Here is a 21,915-nt window from a genome sequence, read left to right on the forward strand (position 1 = left end):
TTTTTTTTTTTTTTTTTTTTTTTTTTGTTACAGTACTTTTGTACTAGTACAAGCGGAAGAGGACACGGGGCGAAAAGGGTTAAGGTTCACGATACACGGGCAAAATGAAGGAAATCGGATGGGCGGGTTGTTGAGATACCAGGTTGTTTATTTTGATAATCACTCGATATTCACTAGTATTCGATCAAACCCAATAATCGGGACTATTCACAGCTAGAGATGATAGCCTCGGTTGATATTAGCCAGCCACCGCCCCCCATCACCGCCCAGCCACATGTTACGTACGATACCGTAAGGTACGGTATGATACGGTCTAGAAGTGATTAGCATGAGACATACAGCAGGGTGCAGGGTGCGGTGATTGGCCGGAGCGGTGGCAAACCGGTGGCCATTTCTCTGCTAACAATTGAACACCTGTCCTGTGCAATTGACCTGTACACTGCAAGTATATATAAGAATTGTACAGAGTACATGTATGAGAACGGAGTACCCCGTACATAGTACCTGTATACCGATAATAAAGTGGTCGTTCCAGCGGAGAAGTACCGGCGGAATCACCATACAAACATCTTGGGTCGATCTGGTCCGATCCGAGTGGCCCGTGGGTTGCCATGGGGATTTCCATGGATGCTGCTCGGCTGTTGATCGGCGGTTGGCCAGCCATGTACTTTTACTTCCATGTGAATACTGTATTTTTACTGTACTGTACGGAGTAAGTACCTGTGGAGAGCTGCGCAGCTCAGCTGTAGCTGGATGTATGGAGTAGCTGCGAGAGCTGGCTGGCTGAGCAATAATAATGGTTGGTGGCCATTATTCACCGTAAGTACGTACTCTGTACTCTGTACTCGGTATCATACAGAAACCGACTCAAAAGAACGAGGTTGGATTCCCAAATTGGCAAAGTCGTAAACAAACACGTAAACACCAAACGGGTATTTCAGCAGCCTCAGTCCTCGCCTTCAATCTGTTCTTTTCCATCCTCATCTCACATTCCTCCAATCTCCCCCAATCTCAAACCTCACATTCTTCGGATCTTTAAGATCTACTTTTTTTTTTTTTTTTTTTCCTATCTCAAAACAGATAGTCTTTTCTCGCCTTTCGAGTTCTTACGTGCTCCGAAAGGCTTTTGAGAAAAGACGCCCCGCAGAGTCGCCAATCTGGACTTTGACGCCCGAGTTCCCATTCCCTTCAGTGTCTTCCCGTCGTCGTACCGGAGTGACGCTGCAAACCATCAACAGCCTGCTCCTGCTCCTGTGAACGAGCCGGAACCTGTTGCTTATCCCGTTGAGCATCACCACCATCACCACCACGAGGACAACCACTCGCTCGTCGACCGGGAAGATACTCGAACGGACGCTCCTGCACTTCCGGATCCCGCTGTTTACGGCAAGGAAGAAGTTCCGCAAGAGTTTGTGAATCACCAGTGAGTCTTTCTTTTTTTTCTTTTTTTTTTCTTTTTTCTTTTTTTTTTTTTTTTTTTCCCCTGTGTATTCAGCTGTATTTCTTGTTTTGTCATGTATGGCGGTGCGATGGCCAGCTGAAGTGACCTGTTCGGTGAATTGGCTTGTTTTTTTCCCGTAAATCGGGCCAATTTTACGCCCGGTTACGTGTCATAAGCTCGGGCCAATCACAGTCGGTCAATGGGTTTGTTGTTTTGTTTATTTTGGGGCCCACTATTTATATCTCCGCGTCCCGTCTAAACATATATTAACCTCTTCCCTCCCCCAGGTACATCGAGGAACCTACTCCTTCTCATACTCCTGCTCTTGTCCACGCTCCTCACCACCCCGAGCCTGAACAACCTTTTGATAACCAGCTTGACTTTGTTGAGACTGAATATCGTCGCCGGACCAGCCCTGCTGCCTCCGTCATCAGCTCTTCCAACTCTTACCCTTCTCAAGAGTTGACCCCTTCCTACCCTCAACCTTTCGAGTCTCAAAGCGTCGTCTCTTCGTCGCCTTCCCGAGTCTCGTACACCCCCAGCCAATCTCCGGCTTCTTCTGCTCTTCAGGTTTACCAACCTCAAACCGCTATCCAAAACCACCCTCAGTCCAAGATGGGTTACTACGACGACGACGGTAACTACCACTCCTTCCGTCGCGGTGTCGAGCGTGCTGCCGACCGCATTATGCATCCCTTCCATCATGAGCACCATGAACATCACCACCACTCTCACTCTCATCCCAGCTCTCCAAGCCTAAGCCCAAGCCCCAGTCAAGAGTTGGTTGTTGCTGACAACCGTCGCCCAGCAGCCCCTGCCGCCGGTGGTGAGATCCGTGCCATTGAGCGCGGTGGCAACAAGCCCGCTGGCGAGCATGTCCCCATTCCCTGCAACTACATCCGCCTTGGCGACATCTTGATCCTGCAGGGTCGTCCTTGCCAGGTCATCCGTATCTCGGTCTCCCCTCAGACTGGCCAGCACCGCTACCTGGGTGTTGACCTCTTCACCCGCAAGCTCCAGGAGGAGTCGAGCTTCATCGACAACCCCTCGCCCTCCGTCGTTGTCCAGACCATGCTCGGCCCGGTCTACAAGACCTACCGCATCCTGGACATCTACGAGGACCAGACCATCGTTGCCATGACCGAGTCTGGTGACGTCCGCCAGGGTCTCCAGGTCGTTCCCCAGGGTGACCTCTTCAACCGTATCCGCAAGGCCTACGGTGAGGGCCGTGGCTCCGTCCGCGCTGTTGTCATCAACGACGCTGGCCGTGAGCTCGTCGTCGACTACAAGGTCATCCACGCTTCCCGTCTGTAAGCCTGTCGCCCAACCATGGGTCAGGTTAATATGATGAACAAGGTACGTTTGGTTAAGCTTCCCGTCCCGAGCCGTTCCACATTCCTCGGATCGTATCCCTTGCTGACCCGTTCTTGTGTTACAGCATTTTTCCTTTGTCATTCCTTTTGTGATGGAAAATAATATTAAACCCAAGTTCATTTACCAATGACTGTTTACGATGCTTGTATTTTCGGATGGAGGATCATGCGTGATGAGATCGGCCTGCCTTTGGAGAATTGTTACGTTAATATCTCTTGTATCAAACTTGGCCGTCTTTGTATCTAGCTACCTAATGATCATATTGTTTAGTCTCTACTTTTTTTTTTCTTTGTAGGCTAAAGTCGTAGTGGTCGAGTGTTGTTTGTTTACACATGTTTGTAAACGTGCACGGATGAGGACACGTACTCGTTCATGCAGAGATGGTCTTTGCTGAATTGAATTTGAAATCTCCATCGGGCCACTGGACTGTGCATGAACAGCTGTGAGCTGACTATGTATGCTTAAGCCAATTCATCATGGTGATTTGATTTTATCGATGTACAAATAGTCCATCAAAAAATAAACAAATCAATTGACCAATTGACCAATACCAAAATGAATACTGTAAGTTTATGTATTTACTCGTCGCGATCAAGTTCGACCGACCTTCGTAGAAGTGATTTGGGCAAGGTTTCGTAAATATATATATAGTTATGTACAACGAACTTAAGTCCTTGATCTTATTGAATACAATTCAGGTTCGATACTTTTTTCGATCGAAACTAATTACGAATTGAATAATAATGATTCATTTAATCGTCTACAAACATAAGCAATATCTATGAGCGACCGAACAACACCAAGCAAGGCAAGATATCACATTAATATTTGCAAGAACATAACCAACTAACCAAACCACCCGACCATACCAATATGAACCAGAAAAACTCCCCAACGCAGCCATTTTTGCAAACAAACGAGAAAAGAAAACGAACAATTGCATTGCAATGAAAAGCGAAGCAAACCAAATCTCAGACGCCAAAGCCCATAATGATATCCCATGATGAATGTAAAAAGCAAGACGACCAGTTCCAAAAGCGTAAGTGTACGGACGTAGTATACATATATCTCCCATATGGGATGCAGTGGTAGCAAAACAGGGTATCGTGTATCGTGTATATCCAGCAAAAAGAAAACTTCCCTTCGGATGCATGATATATAAGAGAGAAGGGGTGAAGGCGGACTTTTTAGAGGCGGAGGGGTGTGAGGTGAAAGAGAAGAGAGACAGGGAAGGAAAGGTAGACTTGGGTAGGTGAAGGTCATCTCTCTCCAAATCTGCCATACTCCTGTTGCCATTTCATGAGATGACGCGTGAGCACATCCATCATCTCAACGCTGCTGAGTTCCTTGAACTCCTTCTCCTTTGATGGTTGAATTTCGCCGTCTGTTGCTGCCCCGGATTCCCCGCCCTCACTGGTGGCGGTCGATGGTGGTATGCCGCTCTCTCCTAGGTCCGCTGTACCTGCGGCGCCGTTTGGCCGATCGCCGTTGCCCGCCAGGCTGGAACTCTCCCCCGCAACCGCCATCTCGACCTGCATGCGGGAGATAAACTCCAAGATTCCAGCCACACGACGCTTCATCTCGTTCATCGTCGTCCGTTGTGGATGCATATACCGTGGACGACTTGGTTTCCCTGACTCGCCGCCGTTAACATGCGGCCGCGGCGAGTCTGCGCCATTATCATGTGATGCACCCCGCCGCGGGGAATTTGTTAAGCCAATGTCAAGTCCATTCCCGTTCATGTCCCGATCTCGTGTATATTGGTTGCGTCCCACGCGACCTCCGCGACGCGCAGGTGGCCTCCCGGATTTGCGCGTGGATGGACGAGAAGGCGCTGGTTCTGGTGCTGCAGAAGGAGCTGGCGTGCCTGGACTGGGTTGCGAAGCCTCGGGTTCATTAACCACGGCTTTCGCTGGAGAACCAACCTCATGATCTGACTCTGCGTTTCAGTTGCGTTAGTCCCTCTTCTAAAATCGGATGTGTTCTTTCAGGTTATGAGATTGAAACCCACCATCGTTTCGATCTGTCCGTCCTTTTCGGCGATTGGCAGTATCTGGACGTTCAGGCTCAGGCTCCTCTGGTTCTTTGGTTTCTTTTTCGCGCTGGTTCCGTGATACCGTCTTTTGCTTCTTGGCGCCATTCGTGATAGCCTTTGTTTTCGACTCATCCTCAGATGCGGGCTGTGATACGGAATTACTCTGTTTAGAAGCGGCGGTTGGAGACGGGGAGCTAGTACGTGGTCGTTTGAGCACTTGTTTAAAGCTGGACGTAGGAAGAAAGCATGTCAGCACTTGGTACCACTCTAGCAAAACGTCCAGCTCATTGCACCAATTGTCAACTTACGCTTCGCTATCACTTCGACTTCTCTTGCCTCTGCGGGTTGCGACCTCATCGGTCGTCGATTTGTTTTCTTCCTTGCTCTCCTCGATCGCACGTCGAAGCTGTTCCTCTTCGTCATATGCAGCATCGCGACTGTTCATCGTCGAACGGCGTTTGATGTTTGAGGCTTCGTTCTGTCGAGACTTGGAGTCCTTCGACCGTCTGGAGCTATTGTCTCTGGAAGAGTCTCGAGAAGAGGCAGGCGGGGACGAGGGGGGCGCGACAGGAAGATACGAGGAGGAATACTGTCTGCAAGATCGTAAGCGAGATGTCCACATTGTTGCAAGTGATGATGGAAGTGCTGCGTAGAGTACTACACGAAGTACTGAACAGCAGCAGTTGAACTTCATGAAGAGAGCAGCAGAGGCGTCCAAGCGAGCCAATATGCAGAAGAAAGGCCACCAGCCCTTCAAGGCCAACAAAGAAACCAAAGAAAGCCAGAAGAAAATGAAACATTGAAAGACGGGTACTCACCCATTTGGTTCATTTCTAATTTGATGGAGGTCTTTCCGACACTCTTCGCAGTAGTATTCATCAGGACTCATGGCCTCATCCATGATTCCCACACAACCGCCATGTTGCCAGACCTTGCAGGCATCACATTGGATGAACATACTGCCAATGTCATCAGACATTAAGTCTGATCCATCATTTGGCAGATGCGAGGGCCTCTCGTCCCTACCATTGCGACCGAAGGTCTCTCGACGGGAAGGCGGCAGGCCCGGGTATTCTTGTTGTCCACAAAGACACCGGGTGACCTCTTCTTCCTCCTCTTCGTCCCCTTCTTCTTCCTCTTCCTCACCCTCCCCAGGTCTCAGCGGGTCTTTTTCTTCGTCTCCTCGGGCGCGGCGCTGCCGCGTCTGTGGGAAATCATTTTTCGGATCAACATCGTCGGTGGACTGGGACCGCTGGGTGGAGGATCTCCGAGGAGAGGAGATTTTGTGATTCGAACGGGTGCTTCTTTCTCGAGTCATGGAGGATGAAGAGCTAGAGGAGTTGGTATGTTGGAGAACGGCTGGCGAGGGTTGGGAGGTGCGGGCTCGAGAAGAGCGACGAGGCGTCATGACGGGGAGGGAACGTAATAAGGATAGGAGAGGACTCTGCAGTCGACGAGAGTGATTAATTATAAGAACGAATAGAAACAATGACAGGAATCACGTAGACACTGCTCGCGAGCAGGTTCTGTCGCACGCGGTGGAGAGACGAGCTTTTGCAGCGAGTGCAAAAGAGAAAAAGCAGGCAATTGCGATAGGAGAGAACAAGCAGAGCTCAAAACAGCGAAAACAAGCTCATGGCACAAAGCCGAGGACTACATAGTCTGGCAGGATAACGTATATAGGGAAGAGAGATGAAGAGTGGGGGAGCAGAGGAGAAGAGGAAGAAGAATGCGAGAGCAGCAGCAGAGGACGAGGAACGGACTGAGAGCGAAGCGGACCGACTGGCGCGGATTTCTCGTTGCGGGTATTTCCCCAATTACCACTCCCACTCGCCGCATCCAGCAATCGCTTTGCCTCCTTTTACTGCTCACGACGCAAAGAAGATAAAAATAATCATGGTTTGTACTTTAATTGACATGAAATTATCTTTTATGTTCCAAATACTGACTCTTTTGGATAGCAATAGGTACGTTCCCTGCTGCGCTGACAAAACCCCGCTTCTTCGCGCAACCGACGCGACTGAACCTCCCTCGTTCCTTTTCCCCTCTATATCGCGAATGACGAAATGATATTCGGGCGATCGAAGCTGTGCCAATCGATGGCTTACGTGACGGCCCTCCTGCAAGGTTGTATCATGCAGAGACGGAGCAACAGTTGACGGTGTCTTGTCGCTACCCGGTAAACACGGCGTCAGACAGCCAAAACCAGCCAAAACTGTGGATGGATTTCAGTTGGAAATCAGATTCAGTTGATATATATTTCAACGATACCTCGAGCTGTATGAGGCCTGCTGTGGTGGTACAATCCGCTTCGCCTAGCTATTTCGCGTTCCTGACGGGCGTGTCGCCCGGTAGCCGTCCAGTGGTCGGGGTGGACATCACTTACACAACCAGGACAAAGACACCCAGGTATCCAGGTATATGGAGGACATACATACAGGGATATGCAGATTGACTGCCACTTGCGCATAAAGCCCTCTCCAGATGATCCACACAGGGCAGCTTCCCGAGGGTTACTGCAGGTACCAGAATCTTAAGTTGAGTAGTGAAGTGTAGCTACTGTAAAGCATCTCCTCTATTCAATAGCTCTTCTATCTTCCTCCCTATAATCTCTCGCCTGTACGGAGTAGAGAACAATTGTTGTCTCTGGTGTGTGTTGAGCGGTCATCAGAACTACCAAATCGGGACTAGTGCGGTGGCATCTTGACTTTCCACATTGGGGCTCTCGTCCCCTCCACATCCAACTCTCTCTCCAGATAATTACAAACCACCTTCCCCCCCCCCCTCCCCCCACCTCTCGCATTTGCTTCCTTTCTCCAGGCGTTGCTCTTTTTCTCGCCTGTTGTTATTCTCGCAGCATTTGCATTCCTTGCATTTCTTACGCCTCGTCTCATTCTGAGATTGTAGCGTGCCTCTCCTTTTCTCCATTCTCAGACTCTGCATGGAGACGGGCGGATTCTCGGTTCCCGTTGTGTGTGTAAGTCCAAGTCTCTGGATCCGGAGTTGTGCTTTAGATGTGCCTTGTTGGCAAAGCAGGCCACCTGGCTATTTTTAATTTGCGTCTACTCTATACTTTCGCGGGCGTTGGTGGTGGGCATGGACAACATGGCACTGACTGTGGCTCAAGACAGTTCGGACCTAGGATTCCTTCCCCGGATTCCTTCTATCCTTTGATGCATCCATACCACGTTCGCTCAACTTTCACGCGTGAAAACGACTACTCAAAAGAAAAGAAGGCAAAGAAGTAAAAAAAGAGTGACTCGATAATCTTCACCAGTCGACTGGCCTTCAGCTGTGATTGTGCATGGAAAGATCACAGCTGGCAGCCAGCATCATGACTGTAGCTACGTTAAGTATGTTGCCTTTCCTTTCCCACAGCAAGGGCAGGAAGCAAGTGCTTGCTTCTACTCTGGTCGTGCCTCGGTTACTGATCGACATCACCCCTCTATAGATGGGGCATTCAATCCGGCCGCGGATACACCTTCGCCCGTCTATCCAGACCGATTAATCCGACCCCTTCCCAAACGGACCTTGCGCTCACGTCTATCCCTCGATGCCGCCGACTCGATTCTTTACCCCCCGGCGCCCGCTGCAACCCAAGTCTCCCACGGCGTGCCGACAGATAGCGGGGATATTGAGAATGACTCAAAGGTCTATGTACAGGAGTCCGTGGAGCACGAATGTCCAGACTGCAACTCGTGGCATCACTTTTATGAGGATGACGTAAGTTGTGACTGTGACTGTGACAGCGCTGATGAGGATGGTCCTGTTGTGGTGCGGCGGAGTGCCGGTTTCCGCGGGGCTTCTCTGTCTCCATCAGCTTCGAGCTCTCACCCCCAGAGGCTTCCGGTTCACGGGGAAGGGGCTCGCCAGATCAAGTCTGCTTCAGCAGGTCCTGACGGGTATGATGCTTTCGAGAACACCAACAACAAGAAGAAACGCAAGATCCCAACACCGGGAAGCATGGGCAATAGCCATTCTAGCTTGTCTCCCGAATTCTCTGCTATGGGTCTCGCGACATCGGCCCCGTCGACGCCTTCCGCAATGACAGCTGATACTTTGACCTATTATGGTGCGGGCAATCCAGCGTCTCCGGTTGGGAGCGGGATCTCCGGTTCAGGCAGAGGCCGCCTTGGGCGCCAAGTGCCTCGCAGTGGCAGTGGAAAAATTCCGTTGTCAGTCCAAACTCAAATTGGTTTTGCAAATGGTCGGTTTCCAACTCGTCAGGGCGGACTGTTGTCCTTCTCAGGAACAACAGATACTCCCGTTCTCCCCCGTTCTTTTCTTTTGGCGTGGATAGTGTAACTCACATGTTCCTCCCATCTGCTAGGTGACCCCGCCGGGAATTCAGACCAAGGTATCATTTCGGCTGCCATCGCAAACGCTGCCGCAGTCTCTTCTCCGCCAAGAGGCCTTGGTAATGTCAGCTTGCTCGACCAGCAAACCAATGCCACGACGCCTACCAAGACCCAGTTTACCTTCACTTGTGAATCGGATTCCTCCAAGGGCATGGCAATGCAGGCACAAAGCACCTATCCCACGCAGCTCCGCTCGCCCACCTCGCCTCTTTCCGCGATGGCACATAATCCCCGAAGTTTTTCCACGCAAGGCACGCAAACAAGCCCAAGTATGACTGCACAGGCCAATCAGCAATATCAGCAGCCGTCGCAGGCGCAGCAACAACCTCATGAAGGGTCCGTTTCCGAACCGGCCAACGCTGGCAGGAAGAAGAAACGGTCCCCGGGCAGTATCTATGCGCTGGCTGCACGCCAACGAAAAATCCAGCAGCAATATGCCAACCTTCACCACCCTCCGAGCATCGAAGATCTCTGGATTTGCGAGTTTTGTGAATACGAGAGTATTTTTGGTCGTCCACCAGAGGCTTTGATTCGGCAATATGAGATTAAGGATCGCAAGGAGCGGAAGCGATTGGCGGAGAAAAAGAGACTGCTCGAGAAGGCCAAAATGAAGGGGCGGAAGAATAAGAAAGCCACCAAGAATGCAACAAAGAATACTGCGGCTCAGCCCGGCTACGATCGTGCGTCTGTCGACCATTCATCTGCTGGAGGGTCAGGAGGCGGCCATGAAGATGATTATAATGATTATGATGAGGAGCCGGTTTCCGTTCCGGGCCCGCCACCCGCTTCTTTCAAGCCGCCATTACCCCCAGAGAATCAACCCGGGATACCCGCGAACTCCACGGTTCCGCCTGGTGCAATGGATCCAGAAACGAATCGACCACCATGACAATGGCACCGACGACCCACAGATTGTCCGCTGCGCGTTCATTGCTCGCGCGGGCTGGACCTGGCCAATGGTGCTCGATCTGTCGATGGGGTCGAAGCTATTTTTGCATTTGCTTTCTGCTTTCTGCTTCTTTTATTTTCCTTTTTATGTTCTTTTGTTTCATGTGTTATGCGCCCGTTACGTCGGTTTTATGCCCTTTTATCCAGCATACAATTAGCCCTTTGTTTTGTTTCTTCTCTATTCTCTCGCACCCCTTCCTACGACTCCCCTTCCCTCTTCCTGTATCTTTCTTCACTTCTTAATTTCGAAGTTCATGATTCACTACATGAACAAAATCCCCACTCAAACTTCGATATTATTATGAATATCATGTCAGCATTAGGCACTTGAACATATCTGGGTTAGGCGCGAAGTGACCGGGTTGGTGCCAGTACTTTTGGAATGCATTTGCAGGGATATGAAACGACTTGACATTGGATGTTATTACGAGAATAACGGAGGTTCTGGCTAGGCCCTGGCCTATTTTGGCGGAAAACAAGGGCTACATGAGTATTATTGGTGGTGTGCTATGTACGTACTGGACAGAGAAATTGAAAATTTGAATGACTATTACCCGCTGAGATGGATATTCTGTGTAGCTAAAATTATCCTGTCCAACCATTGAATGTTTCGTAGTCTTAAAATTGATTGCTGAACTGCCAAACAAGCCCGGCGCCAATTTGGCGCGCGCGAAGAACATCCGTTTCACCTTGAGCAGGCTATTATCGAACTACTGGACAGGACGAATCTTTGATTCAGAATAAGTAGGACCAGAATTAGAAACAATGGTAATTCCGTCCTTGGCTAGAGACGTCCTTTGTGTATATATACACCCTCCGACAGACAATGAATTAAAATGAATCAGCTCAGTCTTTCTTTCCCCGGAAACGCTTTCTTTGCATTCACTTATTCAATACATATTCTATTGTTCTATTCATTCTTTGACTATTGATAGAGGTCTATTGTGGTCGCCATTGTCGTTCTATACCCATTCATCGCCTCTTCGTTCTTTCCCTCCTCGACCACACTACTTAATAAATAGAGAAGCAGCGCTGAGCGCTATCGTCTCATCGTTCTTTCCTCTCTACTTCGCTTTCGCTTTCGCTTTTCGAGTCAAGTCGACCAAGTCAATTCCTCCCAACTTCCATTTTTGCACTTGCATACCTACCTACACAACTACCAAACACCACCAAAGAACAATAAATGTGGTTCCTCCTCTTCAAAGTCTTCAAAATCGGCGTCTCCCAAGCCAAAAAGCAAAAAGCCAAGAAGAACGCCGACGGCACCGTTTCCCCTACCACCGACAAAACCGGAACAACCACCGAAATGTTCTCCCTCGACAACGCCAGCGGCACCAACACCAGCACCCGCAACCCCCTCAAAACAATCCTCGACATCCTCCTCCGCCTCCTCCAGTTCGCCCTCGGCCTCGCTATCGTCGGTCTCTACGGACAGGATCTCTCGGGTACTTCGTCGAACAAGGGAATCGACGGACGGTGGCTGTACGCTGTTGTCGTTGGTGTTTTGTCTTCGCTTACGGCATTGCTGTACTTGATTCATCTGGGTATTACGAAGAAGAAGAAGACGACGCCGTTTTATTGTGCTGAGAATGGGGTTGTTGGGATTTGTCTGTTTGCGTGGGAGGGGGTGGTGTGTTTGCTGTGGTTGGTTTGTTTTGGGATTTTTGGGAAGGTGTTTTTGGCCACGGGGCATCATGCTGAGGGGTATGAGGGGAAGATGTGGAGGGCTGTTTGGGTGGATTTGGTTTGTTGGGGGGTTTGGGGGGTTAGTATGGTTTGGTTTGGGGTGAGGTGGTGGAAGGCTAGGGCTGATGGTTCTGGTGGTGCTGGTGGGAATGGGGATGTTGAGAAGGGGGGTGATGAGTGATTTGCTTGTTCGGGATATGCAGGAGATTTTGTATGACGAGATGGGGAGTTTGGGATTGAAAAGAGATTGGGGACGTAATGGGTCTGTATCTTACTTTGGTGGACACGGGTTGTATTTTATATGGTGGCGTTTTCTACATGAACGAGGATGTCGGGCTGGACCCTAGATTATCGAGATCAATGCATTTATTAATATGGCAAGAGACTAAGTACTATCCACTACTTCTGTATCCCCTCGATACCCGTACTGCTCAGCACGAAGCATCACCGTCAACTGCCCCGGAACCTGCAGTCGACACGCTGCCCGCCAGGACGAAGTATAGGACATGCCTTCAAACCTGAATGAAACAGCATCTACCTGCGTATCAGAGTAGTGATCCTGCGCATCATCGGCCGTCCATCCACCGCCGTCTTCACCCGTAGACGACCATCCGTCGTCATTGTCGTTGGTATCGGCTTCCGGACGCTCCTGCTGCATTGTCTCTATAGTCTCAACACTCCCCTCTTGTTTGACACCCGCATCCCCACCAGGAACCTCAACCCACGACGTCCTCGGAAGTCTCGGAGCCTTTGACCTCCCACTATGCCCCTCCAGCACAGCACTCCTCTCCTCCTCCGGTAACGAATTCACCGCATTCAAAAATTTTTCTTCACGCCGGAGTTCCTCTACAAAGCGCACGCGGAAGTGGTCGTCGACGAGTTTCGCTGGTTGTTGATGTTGTTGGAGCTGGTGCTGGAATTGGTGTATGTAGGTTGTTGATTTTAGGCGGCGGTGGTCTCGTTCGTGGTTGTTGAGGCGGTTGGTGGTGATGTTAGCTGTGGTGCTGGGGTATGGGATTTGTTTTGGACGTGTTTTGGGGTTGTTGGGTTTGGTGGTGGTAGTGGTGGCAGTGGTAGGGGTTGGTTTTTGTTGGGTGAGGAGGAGTTTGAGGTTGGAGACGAGGTTGGGTGGGAGGTTTTTGAGATTGGGGTCTGGTAATCATGTTAGAAGATGGAAGATGAAGATCGTGGTGTTAGAGGTCGTACCGTCTGGCGGTTGCGGTTCATTAGGGCTTTCTGTGCCCTCGTCCTGCTTGCTTTCCTGGTTCTCCTGATCAGGAGGAACAGGAGATTCCGAATCCGAGGACTCTTTTTGTGTCGTCTTTTCGCAATCTTTTACCTCTTCCTCATCAGCCGTGGTAGCCGGCTTCTGCCCCTTCAAGTCATCATCATCATTCCGGCTAAAACCAACAGTTGTTTTCGTGTTCGTGTTCGTGGTCGTGCATGTGCTTGTATTGGTATATGTACTTGCATTCCCCTGTGCAAAACAATCACCCTTCACCTCATATCTCGTAACAGCAGTCTGCGAGGTCTTGCGCCGCCCAAGAACGGGTCTGCGCTTGCTTGTTTTGCTCGCGACGAAATGCGGCCTTTTCTGAGGTTGGTACTGGCCTCTGGTAGTCGCGACAGTCGTGTTGGTGGTGGTAGTATTAGTATCAGTAGCAATATTATCATCAGTTGTTGTGGTTGTTGCTGTAGTACTATTTTGATCTTCCTTCGAAACAGCGGCAAACGGCGGAGGAGAGATTGGTGTCAACGGGTTAGATGGCTTGCGGGTGACATGCTGGCCACCAATGCCGGTGAGAAGTAACCGTGCTTTTTTCTGAGAAGATTCGTTGCCGTTTACTGATTTTGGCTTTTTGAGAATAGGTGGGAGTGAATTGCGGGTATTTGTATTTTCATTTGGAATTGGATCTGAATTCGACCTCGAATTGTGATTTCTGGATATGTTGTCGGACTCATTTTCCTCAGTTGGTGGTGTTGGCGGGAGTTGGGCGCTGACTTTGGATATTGTAAGTTCGCTGGACATCTAGATGGGGGATTTCATTTCGTCAGCCAGATCTCCTGAAGAAATGAAAAAGTAATAATACCTTTCCCAACGGCTTTAGCTTCACAATAGAAGAAGACGAGAGTTTCTGCGCTTGCGACTCAGCAATATTGACAAACAGCGTGGCCAACGTCTCTCCTCGCAATGAACACCGCAGACGCTCGTTGCCCCAGACTCTCCAGAAAAAGTTCTCCAGGCGGTGACCTGAGTCGTTATTGTGGACTGCGGGGTTTGTGTGATAGACTGCAGATCTTAGTATTTGGAAAAAGAAAAGAAAAGAAAAAAAGAGAAAAAGAAAAAAACAAACAAACAAAGTCTGTTGTCAATAGAGAGTGGGAGGGTGGGCTTTACCTTTCCATAGCCGTGCGATACCAAGGGCGTCTATCACATTGGGATCTTCGAGGTGGGAGGGGATTCTGGTGGATGTGGTCACGAGGCCTTTGGGGAGGTCCATTTTTGTGTCTACTGTGCAGAGTAGAGCAGAAGTGGATGATCAGAGGGAGATCTATTTTCTAGGAAGATGACTCTACATGATTTCGCGGGGCTCACTCAGCTCAGCTCAGCGCTGGGCTGGGGGACGAATAAGTGAATGCAACCTCCTTTCTAGACCAGTCTATAATGGGAATACGAGGGGAAAATTTCCATTGCGGCTGGAGTGCAGTTCCAGCGCGTGAACAAAGGGACGCGTCAAACGGAGTCCCGTTGCCCGTCATGGCTGGTCATCGATTGAGATCATAGGCATATTTGTTGTGTAGAACGAGTGTACATGGTGCGGAAATAATTGCCATGGATGTTACCCGCGGGTTGTTCTACGGGGGAAATATCATTGTGGTGTACAAAGTGCATTGGGGTACGCAGTGGGTTGTACCTGGTTACCAACTACGCTGCAGAAAAGTGCTTCGGTAAACGTGGAGATCTCAAACCGGGGATCTCCGGGGTAAGAAATTTAAAATGAGGCTAAAGTCCGTTCCATCGTCACATGAAGAGTCTGGACTTTCAAATAACAATGACGTCACGCATTATAACTTTTTTTCTACCGAAAGACCAAATATTAAACGAAAAACTGCATAACACATCAACCGCTCTATATCGCTTCCGTGAAACCAGCCCTATCCTCAGGGCATCAGGGGTATTTATTGAACGCCATCGAAAGAGGAAGAATATCGACCCTTAAGTCAAGGTGTAGCCACCGTCGACGCGGATCTCAGCACCGGTCATGTAACGGGATGCGTCACTCAGGAGGAAGATAACCGCACCCATGAGGTCTTCGGGGTCTCCCATCTTGCCGAGGGGAATGAGCGAAGTCCACTTCTCGCGGAGGTCGGGGTTCTCATCCAAGATCTTGCGGGTGCTGTTACATGTTAGTACTCTATTCAAATCGAAAACATATAGAAGGCACGACACGTACAGAGCAGTCAGCATGTATCCAGGGCTGATGCAGTTCACTCGGATGTTGGAACCCGCCCATTCAACACCAAAAGACGAAGCAAGATGACGAACAGCAGCCTTGGCAGCGTTGTACGGAGCCTGGGGCTGAGGAATGTTGACAATGGAGCTAGACATGCTACCAATCATCACAATGCTCCCCGAAGCATTACGCTCCATCAGGTGCTTGGCAACACCAATCGAGAACAGGTAGGTACCGTCCACGACGACACCCCATAGCTTTTGCATACGGTCGTAGGGGTACGAGATGGCATCGAAGTTCTCCGTGAAACCGGCGGAGGTGACCAAGCTGTCAATTCGACCGTGCTGGTCAATGATCTCCTGGAGCGATGCGCTGACGGAATCCGGGTTGGCAACGTCGGAGTAGTGCGCAGTGACCTTGGGCATTCTGGCAAACTAGTCAGCTTACAAGTCCATATCAACGAATCAAGCAGTGCGGGTTCACGTACTGCTCCAAGCCAGGGTTCTCTCTCCGGAATGTGTCCACCAGCTCCTTAGCTTGAGCCTCCGCCTCCTCCTCTGCCAGGTATTAGCATTGCCTGTCTCAACATCGGCCATAAACATACTGTTCAAATCAACAATGGCAATATCAGACCCCGAGGCAACAATAGCTTGGGCCATAACCAACCCCAAACCACGAGCACCACCAGTAACCACAGTAACCTTGTTCTCGAGGGAGAATTGAGCCAGCGTCCGCTTGAAGTGCATCCCCCCACGACCCTGCACGATAGGCTGGGCCGGCATATGGGCATCATCAGGATACGGGATCACGATATCCTCGTCGGTACGAGCGTATTTACCCTCCTGCTCACCAGAGGCACCCTGGGGGGCTTTGGTTGTAGCGGATTCCAGGAAGCCATTCTTGGGATCCTTCTTGTTGTCTTTGGTACGGGGGATGGAGGAGGAGAGTGGACGGACGAAGGACGAGCGGAGGGAGGAAGAGGATGCAGCGAATGCGGAGGGACGCGCAGAGGTTTTGAGGGCCTTGAGGGCCTGACGGGCAATGGTTGGCCTGAACATTGTGAAGACGGTTGTTAGAGAGGAATTGGATTATTCTGGAAGAGAGTACGAGGGGAGAGAAGGGTATAAGGAGGAATTGCAAACAAAGAACAAGGGGCACTAGAATACGTAAAAATGAGAGCGTATAGTTGGAATGAGCACGAAGAAGCAGGATGTGAATTGCATAGAAACGGTTATTTATAAGCTCTAGGCCGGTGAAAATTCTGACCCGGGTCAATTGACATGATTGCTTTTTGGTGATTATTCAGAAGTGTAATACATGTTTGTATAGATACCCACAGTTGCGGTGAATATTGGGGAGAGCTGGCCCCGAGAAAGAGTGGGCAGCTGTCAGTACCATTGGAGCGTGCGGCGGGCCCCGTGATGTCACTCGCTGGCCTGGGCCCAAGCGACCTGCAGCTGGATTGCCCATGTGACCTGAGGGGATTCATTAGATAGTAATTCTTTGCCGGATGGTATCATCTGCATTCCGGTACAAGGATATAACTAACAGCCTATCCAGAACAAGAGTCAGAATAAAAATAGCTATCTAAGGATATCCAGGGGTATGAGTTCAGTTCCTGGGATTGCTTTGCCACCTATCGCTGACCCTGGTAAGCCAGACTCGTACTCTGCATGCCGCTTACTCTGGACTTGTCCATCCCCATATTGGAGCCGCAATGATAGGATGTGGTGTGTGGGGCAGATTCAGCTGTATCAATTTCACCTGCGGACAAGATCCATACATGATGTAGTGAGAATCCCGGGGTAGTACGGAGTACCTGTACAACATGATAATAATCCCGAATTCCATTGAAGCAAGTATCTACAAATAATATGAGAATTCCGTGCAAAATATTTGTATGCGGCACTCCGTACAGAGCACGGGGCACCGAGGTTACATGCATCAGCTGCTTCAAACTTAGACCGGTTCTCCAGCAAGTGACGACAATCGCCCAATGAGACCATTCAATTGACTCATCACTTCTGCACTGATACAGGATGCTCCACTAAAACGCTTCACTCTCCGGTCTGTCCTCCCGTAAGTCGCAGCTCTCCTCCGACTTTCCTTTTTCCAGAAACACCACATTGTCCGCTCTTTTCTAGCCACCGTCTTCATCCGCGAATTCGACGAGGGGAGTCCCGCTCTTGCATTGGTCCTGCAAGGCATGTGTTAGCTCAAAAGACTTTTTTTAGTGTGTGGGGGGGTGAGTCGGGTGAGTGGTGAATCTAAAATGGCAGGAGGCGGAGATAGCCGAATTCGGCCTGGAAAGCCAGAAGAACATCCATGGAAGCTTAATCGGGCCGGGTCCGTGCCTTTTCCCCACACCCCGCAAAAGGTGAAGGTTACCCGACTCGGACCACAAAAATTTCTCATTCCCGATTTCGGCTGACAGCGACCGGCTCGGCCAACGCAGCCCAGAACAGACTAATTCCTCGTCGTCTTCAATGGATCCAACCTTACGGACACCATTTCAAATAATTCGCGCAGGAAGCGGGAAAGGTAGTGGTCCAACCGGGGGTAAAGGGAAATGATTTCGTCTTGACTTACTCCTTTTTGATGCACCACCCGTGAAATCGTCCCCCGCTGTGGGCTACGGATGACTGTCTCCATCTTCATGCTCTCAATAACCACCAACGGTTGGTCTTTCTCTACCGCGTCGCCCGCCTGTACCTCCACACGCAGAATTTTGCACGGCATTGGTGCCAACACACTGTTGGACACATCCTTCATTCCCAATGCCTTCTCCATCCATTTCGCCCGTGGTAGCGTCAATCGATACTGGGTACCTTGTTGGAATACGATAATAGAGTCTTCATCCCGGATCACCGTGGTGTCTAGACGTGTGTGGGGAAAGAATGAGGTGATCACTGGCGAGTCGGGGTTGCGATGGCTGAACACTGGCTCGAATACTCGGTCCCCAACCTTCACACTGAATAGGTTGTCGCTTGTCTGTTGGATTCGCACATCGAATGTTGTGCCGTCCTTAGACCCGGAATGCGTGTCTTCGAAGGTGAACTGCCGTTGCTGGTAACTTGGACTGAATCCCACCGCAGACCCTTCAAAGTTAGCCAGCTTTCGCGAGCTGTCAGCGGTGTCGGGGTATAAACAGGCCAATGCGACTTGTGCGAGCACCTCGTCTCCAATGGTACCCTTGGCGAACAATCCCTCCCGGTGTTTCTCGATGAAACCCGTTTCAACCTGACCTGCAATGAAATCGTCGTTTTTGCAGACAGCCTTCAAGAACTCGATGTTGGTAATAGGACCGGCAATTTCGTATTCCTCCAGTGCAGCTGAGAGCTTGCGGATTGCCTCTTCTCGTGTTGCACCCCGCACAATCAGCTTTGCGATCATAGGATCATAGTGTGCCGACACCTCATCCCCGGCGACGAAGCCTGCATCGATTCGAGTATCCTCTGTGATTGCTGGTGTGCGGACGTGGACCAGACGCCCCGAATCAGGAATAAACCCCTGGTCAGGATTCTCTGCATAAATTCTAGCTTCAATGGCATGTCCACGGCTGGCCATTTGGGCTTCCACCTCGTCCTGGGTTAATGGGAGCTTTGTACCCTCGGCCACTTTGATTTGCCAGTAAACCAGGTCCTGGCCAGTAACCATCTCAGTAACGGGGTGCTCGACCTGAAGTCGGGTGTTCATTTCCATAAAGAAGAATTCTCCAGTATCGTTGTCGAAGATAAACTCAACCGTGCCAGCGCCTTCATAGCCAACGGCCAAGGCAGCAGATCTTGCTTTAGCCCAGATATCTTTTCTTGTCGCATCAGGAAGGTCAGGAGCAGGGGACTCTTCGAGGATCTTCTGATGTCTACGTTGGATACTGCAATCTCTTTCTCCGAGGGCGACGCAGTTACCGTGCTTGTCTGCGAAGACTTGGACTTCAATGTGTCGCGGTGTGGTGATATACTTCTCCACCAAGACGTGGTCATCGCCGAACGAGTTCATGGCCTCGGATTTTGCTGATTGTAGCCGAGCCTGGAATTCCGACTTTGACGAGGCGATGCGCATGCCTTTGCCACCGCCGCCCTTGATGGCCTTTATGAGCACAGGGTATTTGATTTTGTCCGCTTCGGCTTCGAGGAAGTTGGGGTCTTGATTTTGGCCATGGTAGCCAGGTACACAGGGTACATTAGCAGCCGTCATGATCTCCTTAGACCGACTGCCACTATTAGTACATGATTCTTGAAGAATATCTGAGTAAAATGGTATGGCTTACCTCTTGTCCCCCATGTCTTCGATAGCTTTCCACGGAGGGCCAATGAACACCAACCCAGCTTCCGTACATTTCCGTGCAAATGCAGAGTTCTCGCTAAGCTATACCACCGTTGCTTTTATAAGCCTCATAAACACATCTCCTCGTTTTAGTTCGTACTCACGAAGCCGTAACCAGGATGTATCCCTTGACAACCCTCTCTCTTCGCAATTTCTATAATCCGATCTCCATCGAGGTAGGCCGAAACGGATCCCAAATTGAACGCAAAAGGGGAGCTCAACGCATGCTGGGATCGACTATCCGGGTCTGTGTATAGCGTAGTAACTCGAATGCCATGCTGTGAAGCAGTTTGTCCGACTCGTCTAGCATCAAGTTAATCAGCAATGGTCAATTGATTGGTGATACCTATCTGTATGCAAACATACAAAGCTATTTCACCTCTATTTGCGATGAGAATTGAATCGAGTGAGGATCGTGACTCTGCTGCACTCGACGAAAGCGTGGAAGCAGCTCTCTTCGACCTCCGAGCTACAGTCGGCCCCAGGCGGGGAGTAATGCGGAGAAACGGTGAGAGTGGCATTGTAGATAATGCTAGATAGAAGTCATGAACAAGGCTCGATGATGGGTATCTCAGCAAATAAGCATATCATATAAATCGACAACTGCGATGAAGTCTCAAGAAACAATCCCAGGGAAGTTCAAAGAACATCCTGAAGCAACCCCGGCAATAGCTATTCAATGCTCTTTAGCCGACGGAAAGCGAAACTGCGGGGAAATACACGTGACTCGCGATCGACCGAAACTTTCGGCCCCGTTTTTTTTCGCGTCTTTCTTCCCTCTGCACAGCACCACAGCAGCCAGCACGGATCAAATACATTCGCTCTACGTCGAGATTGGCTTAGATTGGCTTAGATTGGCTTATACTGGCTTCCCCTTTTTACGCCGTTTATATTGATTTTCCGGGTCTCTTACTGTCTGCGTGTGTAGGCACGATCCTTTTTCTGACGGACGATCCTCGGGCCACGCGCTTTATCGAACAGCGTTATATTGATCTCCTTATTGAAAAGGTGATCAATACTTTGCGTTTATTATCTCGCGATATCGAACGGGATTCTTGAGTTGTCAATTTGCTGCTATAAAGAGCGCTCGTCATGTCTGACGACGAATACTACGACGAGTTTGACGACATCTTCTGGATCGAAGAGCCTGAACCTGATGCAGCTGTTAGTTCTACTGTGCCTTTCCCTTATATCACAGACTTGCGATTTTCACCAAGAGTTGATGTGCTGACTACCAATGATACAGGACGACCTGGCCGCGACAGCAACTTACGATGCCGTTTTCTTTGAAGACCCGACGTTCGATGTAGACGAGTACTACAGCGACTGGGACGAACTTTCCGACGACTATTACGACGAGGACCCGACGGTTAAGCGACGACAACGTGCAGCGGAACTAGCCAACCGGAAACCAGCCGGTCAAGGTCCCCAGACGATACGGAGACGGAAACAAAGCAACGATATACAAACTGGAGGAGGGGGTACTACTCGAGTCGTTTCATCCCAGGCGCCAAACCCGACATCTTTCCAGAGCGTCGTCTGGAAACGACCAGAGCACGAAAAGAACCCGGTTCAGGTCATGGCACCAGGCGAAGGGGAAAAGGTCGCATTACTCAAAAACTGGCGGGAAGTTTTCAAGAACTCCCATCCCTCGTTCGGCCGTTCCCGGGCATGGAGACAACAGAAAGTACTTGATTATCTTGATAATTCTGTTCCGGAATTTGCGCCTTCGGGTCCAGTTAAAGATCTCATGGTGGAAGATGAGACGTCAAGGGATGTCAGCACTGACCGAACTCCGGGAGACAGTGGGTCTGGAGGTTATGCCTCGAATACGACTCTGGAGAAATCCGTCTCTCCGCCCTCTGTGCAAGATGACAAGACTATGAATCCGACCTCGGTAAACGACTTACCGGCAAACAATGATCATTCGCAACAGTCCGCCCCACCTAATAACGAAAATAACAGTAATACTTCGACAGGACCCCCGCCTCCCGCTTCGTCGCCTGTGAAGGGTAGAAAGCGCAAGGCATCTATCTCCATTGACGAGGACCAGTCTGCTCAGGATACTAAAGGACGCAAGTCGAAACGCGTGGCGGCTGACCAAGACACACAGCCAGCGCCAGCATCTGGGCCTGTACGGAGGTCGGCTAGACAAACGAGAAGTCAGAAATAGTGATCTAACATATGGATCCATCTTGAGAGGGCTATGTTGAAGAGAAAGGAAAGAAGGCATTTAATGATCAAAATTGTAATATAGACGACATTTGCTAGACATGATTTAATATTATCTAT

The 21,915-nt window shown here is 50.0% G+C and overlaps 9 protein-coding genes across 9 annotated transcripts; 5 read left to right on the forward strand and 4 right to left on the reverse strand.

Annotated features, from left to right (window-relative positions):
* Positions 1 to 796: 796 nt before the first annotated feature.
* hexA (putative Woronin body protein HexA) lies at positions 797 to 2,755 on the forward strand (the record flags this gene model as incomplete). Its single annotated transcript, XM_022544697.1, has 3 exons — positions 797 to 819; positions 1,148 to 1,423; positions 1,729 to 2,755. The coding sequence occupies 3 exons, from the start codon at positions 797 to 799 to the stop codon at positions 2,753 to 2,755; spliced, it is 1,326 nt and encodes a 441-aa protein (XP_022399733.1).
* A 1,319-nt stretch (positions 2,756 to 4,074) lies between these two features.
* ASPGLDRAFT_67319 (putative transcriptional regulator (Cti6)) lies at positions 4,075 to 6,258 on the reverse strand (the record flags this gene model as incomplete). Its single annotated transcript, XM_022549119.1, has 4 exons — positions 4,075 to 4,754; positions 4,827 to 5,077; positions 5,159 to 5,443; positions 5,669 to 6,258. 4 exons carry the CDS (start codon positions 6,256 to 6,258, stop codon positions 4,075 to 4,077), a joined length of 1,806 nt encoding a protein of 601 aa, XP_022399734.1.
* A 284-nt stretch (positions 6,259 to 6,542) lies between these two features.
* ASPGLDRAFT_36505 (uncharacterized protein) lies at positions 6,543 to 10,097 on the forward strand (the record flags this gene model as incomplete). Its single annotated transcript, XM_022544698.1, has 4 exons — positions 6,543 to 6,753; positions 6,812 to 6,817; positions 8,302 to 9,057; positions 9,181 to 10,097. The coding sequence occupies 4 exons, from the start codon at positions 6,543 to 6,545 to the stop codon at positions 10,095 to 10,097; spliced, it is 1,890 nt and encodes a 629-aa protein (XP_022399735.1).
* A 1,440-nt stretch (positions 10,098 to 11,537) lies between these two features.
* On the forward strand, positions 11,538 to 11,963 carry ASPGLDRAFT_90140 (uncharacterized protein; the record flags this gene model as incomplete). The annotated part of the gene is made up of 1 exon (XM_022550483.1): positions 11,538 to 11,963. A coding segment is annotated over one exon (426 nt), but the record flags the coding sequence as incomplete, so codon positions are not given.
* A 582-nt stretch (positions 11,964 to 12,545) lies between these two features.
* ASPGLDRAFT_448694 (uncharacterized protein) lies at positions 12,546 to 13,789 on the forward strand. Its single transcript, XM_022546102.1, has one exon. It carries the CDS (start codon positions 13,014 to 13,016, stop codon positions 13,650 to 13,652), a length of 639 nt encoding a protein of 212 aa, XP_022399737.1. The 5' UTR covers positions 12,546 to 13,013; the 3' UTR covers positions 13,653 to 13,789.
* On the reverse strand, positions 13,563 to 14,511 carry ASPGLDRAFT_448211 (GATA-like domain-containing protein). The gene is made up of 3 exons (XM_022546095.1): positions 14,241 to 14,511; positions 13,933 to 14,132; positions 13,563 to 13,843 (listed from the first exon to the last, which is right to left on the reverse strand). The coding sequence occupies exons 1-3, from the start codon at positions 14,341 to 14,343 to the stop codon at positions 13,685 to 13,687; spliced, it is 462 nt and encodes a 153-aa protein (XP_022399738.1). The 5' UTR covers positions 14,344 to 14,511; the 3' UTR covers positions 13,563 to 13,684.
* Positions 14,512 to 15,059: 548 nt separating this feature from the next.
* On the reverse strand, positions 15,060 to 16,355 carry ASPGLDRAFT_128697 (putative D-arabinitol dehydrogenase ArbD; the record flags this gene model as incomplete). The annotated part of the gene is made up of 4 exons (XM_022540824.1): positions 15,060 to 15,240; positions 15,298 to 15,723; positions 15,785 to 15,854; positions 15,902 to 16,355. The coding sequence occupies 4 exons, from the start codon at positions 16,353 to 16,355 to the stop codon at positions 15,060 to 15,062; spliced, it is 1,131 nt and encodes a 376-aa protein (XP_022399739.1).
* Positions 16,356 to 17,763: 1,408 nt separating this feature from the next.
* ASPGLDRAFT_173475 (acetyl/propionyl/methylcrotonyl-CoA carboxylase subunit alpha) lies at positions 17,764 to 20,224 on the reverse strand (the record flags this gene model as incomplete). The annotated part of the gene is made up of 4 exons (XM_022542793.1): positions 19,990 to 20,224; positions 19,728 to 19,926; positions 19,568 to 19,665; positions 17,764 to 19,510 (listed from the first exon to the last, which is right to left on the reverse strand). Exons 1-4 carry the CDS (start codon positions 20,142 to 20,144, stop codon positions 17,764 to 17,766), a joined length of 2,199 nt encoding a protein of 732 aa, XP_022399740.1. The 5' UTR covers positions 20,145 to 20,224.
* A 393-nt stretch (positions 20,225 to 20,617) lies between these two features.
* On the forward strand, positions 20,618 to 21,879 carry ASPGLDRAFT_449335 (uncharacterized protein). The gene is made up of 2 exons (XM_022546122.1): positions 20,618 to 20,787; positions 20,870 to 21,879. The coding sequence occupies exons 1-2, from the start codon at positions 20,716 to 20,718 to the stop codon at positions 21,794 to 21,796; spliced, it is 999 nt and encodes a 332-aa protein (XP_022399741.1). The 5' UTR covers positions 20,618 to 20,715; the 3' UTR covers positions 21,797 to 21,879.
* Positions 21,880 to 21,915: the final 36 nt, after the last annotated feature.

The sequence above is a fragment of the Aspergillus glaucus genome (assembly GCF_001890805.1).
Source record: "Aspergillus glaucus CBS 516.65 unplaced genomic scaffold ASPGLscaffold_13, whole genome shotgun sequence".
In the NCBI taxonomy this organism is placed as follows: Eukaryota; Fungi; Ascomycota; class Eurotiomycetes; order Eurotiales; family Aspergillaceae; genus Aspergillus; species Aspergillus glaucus.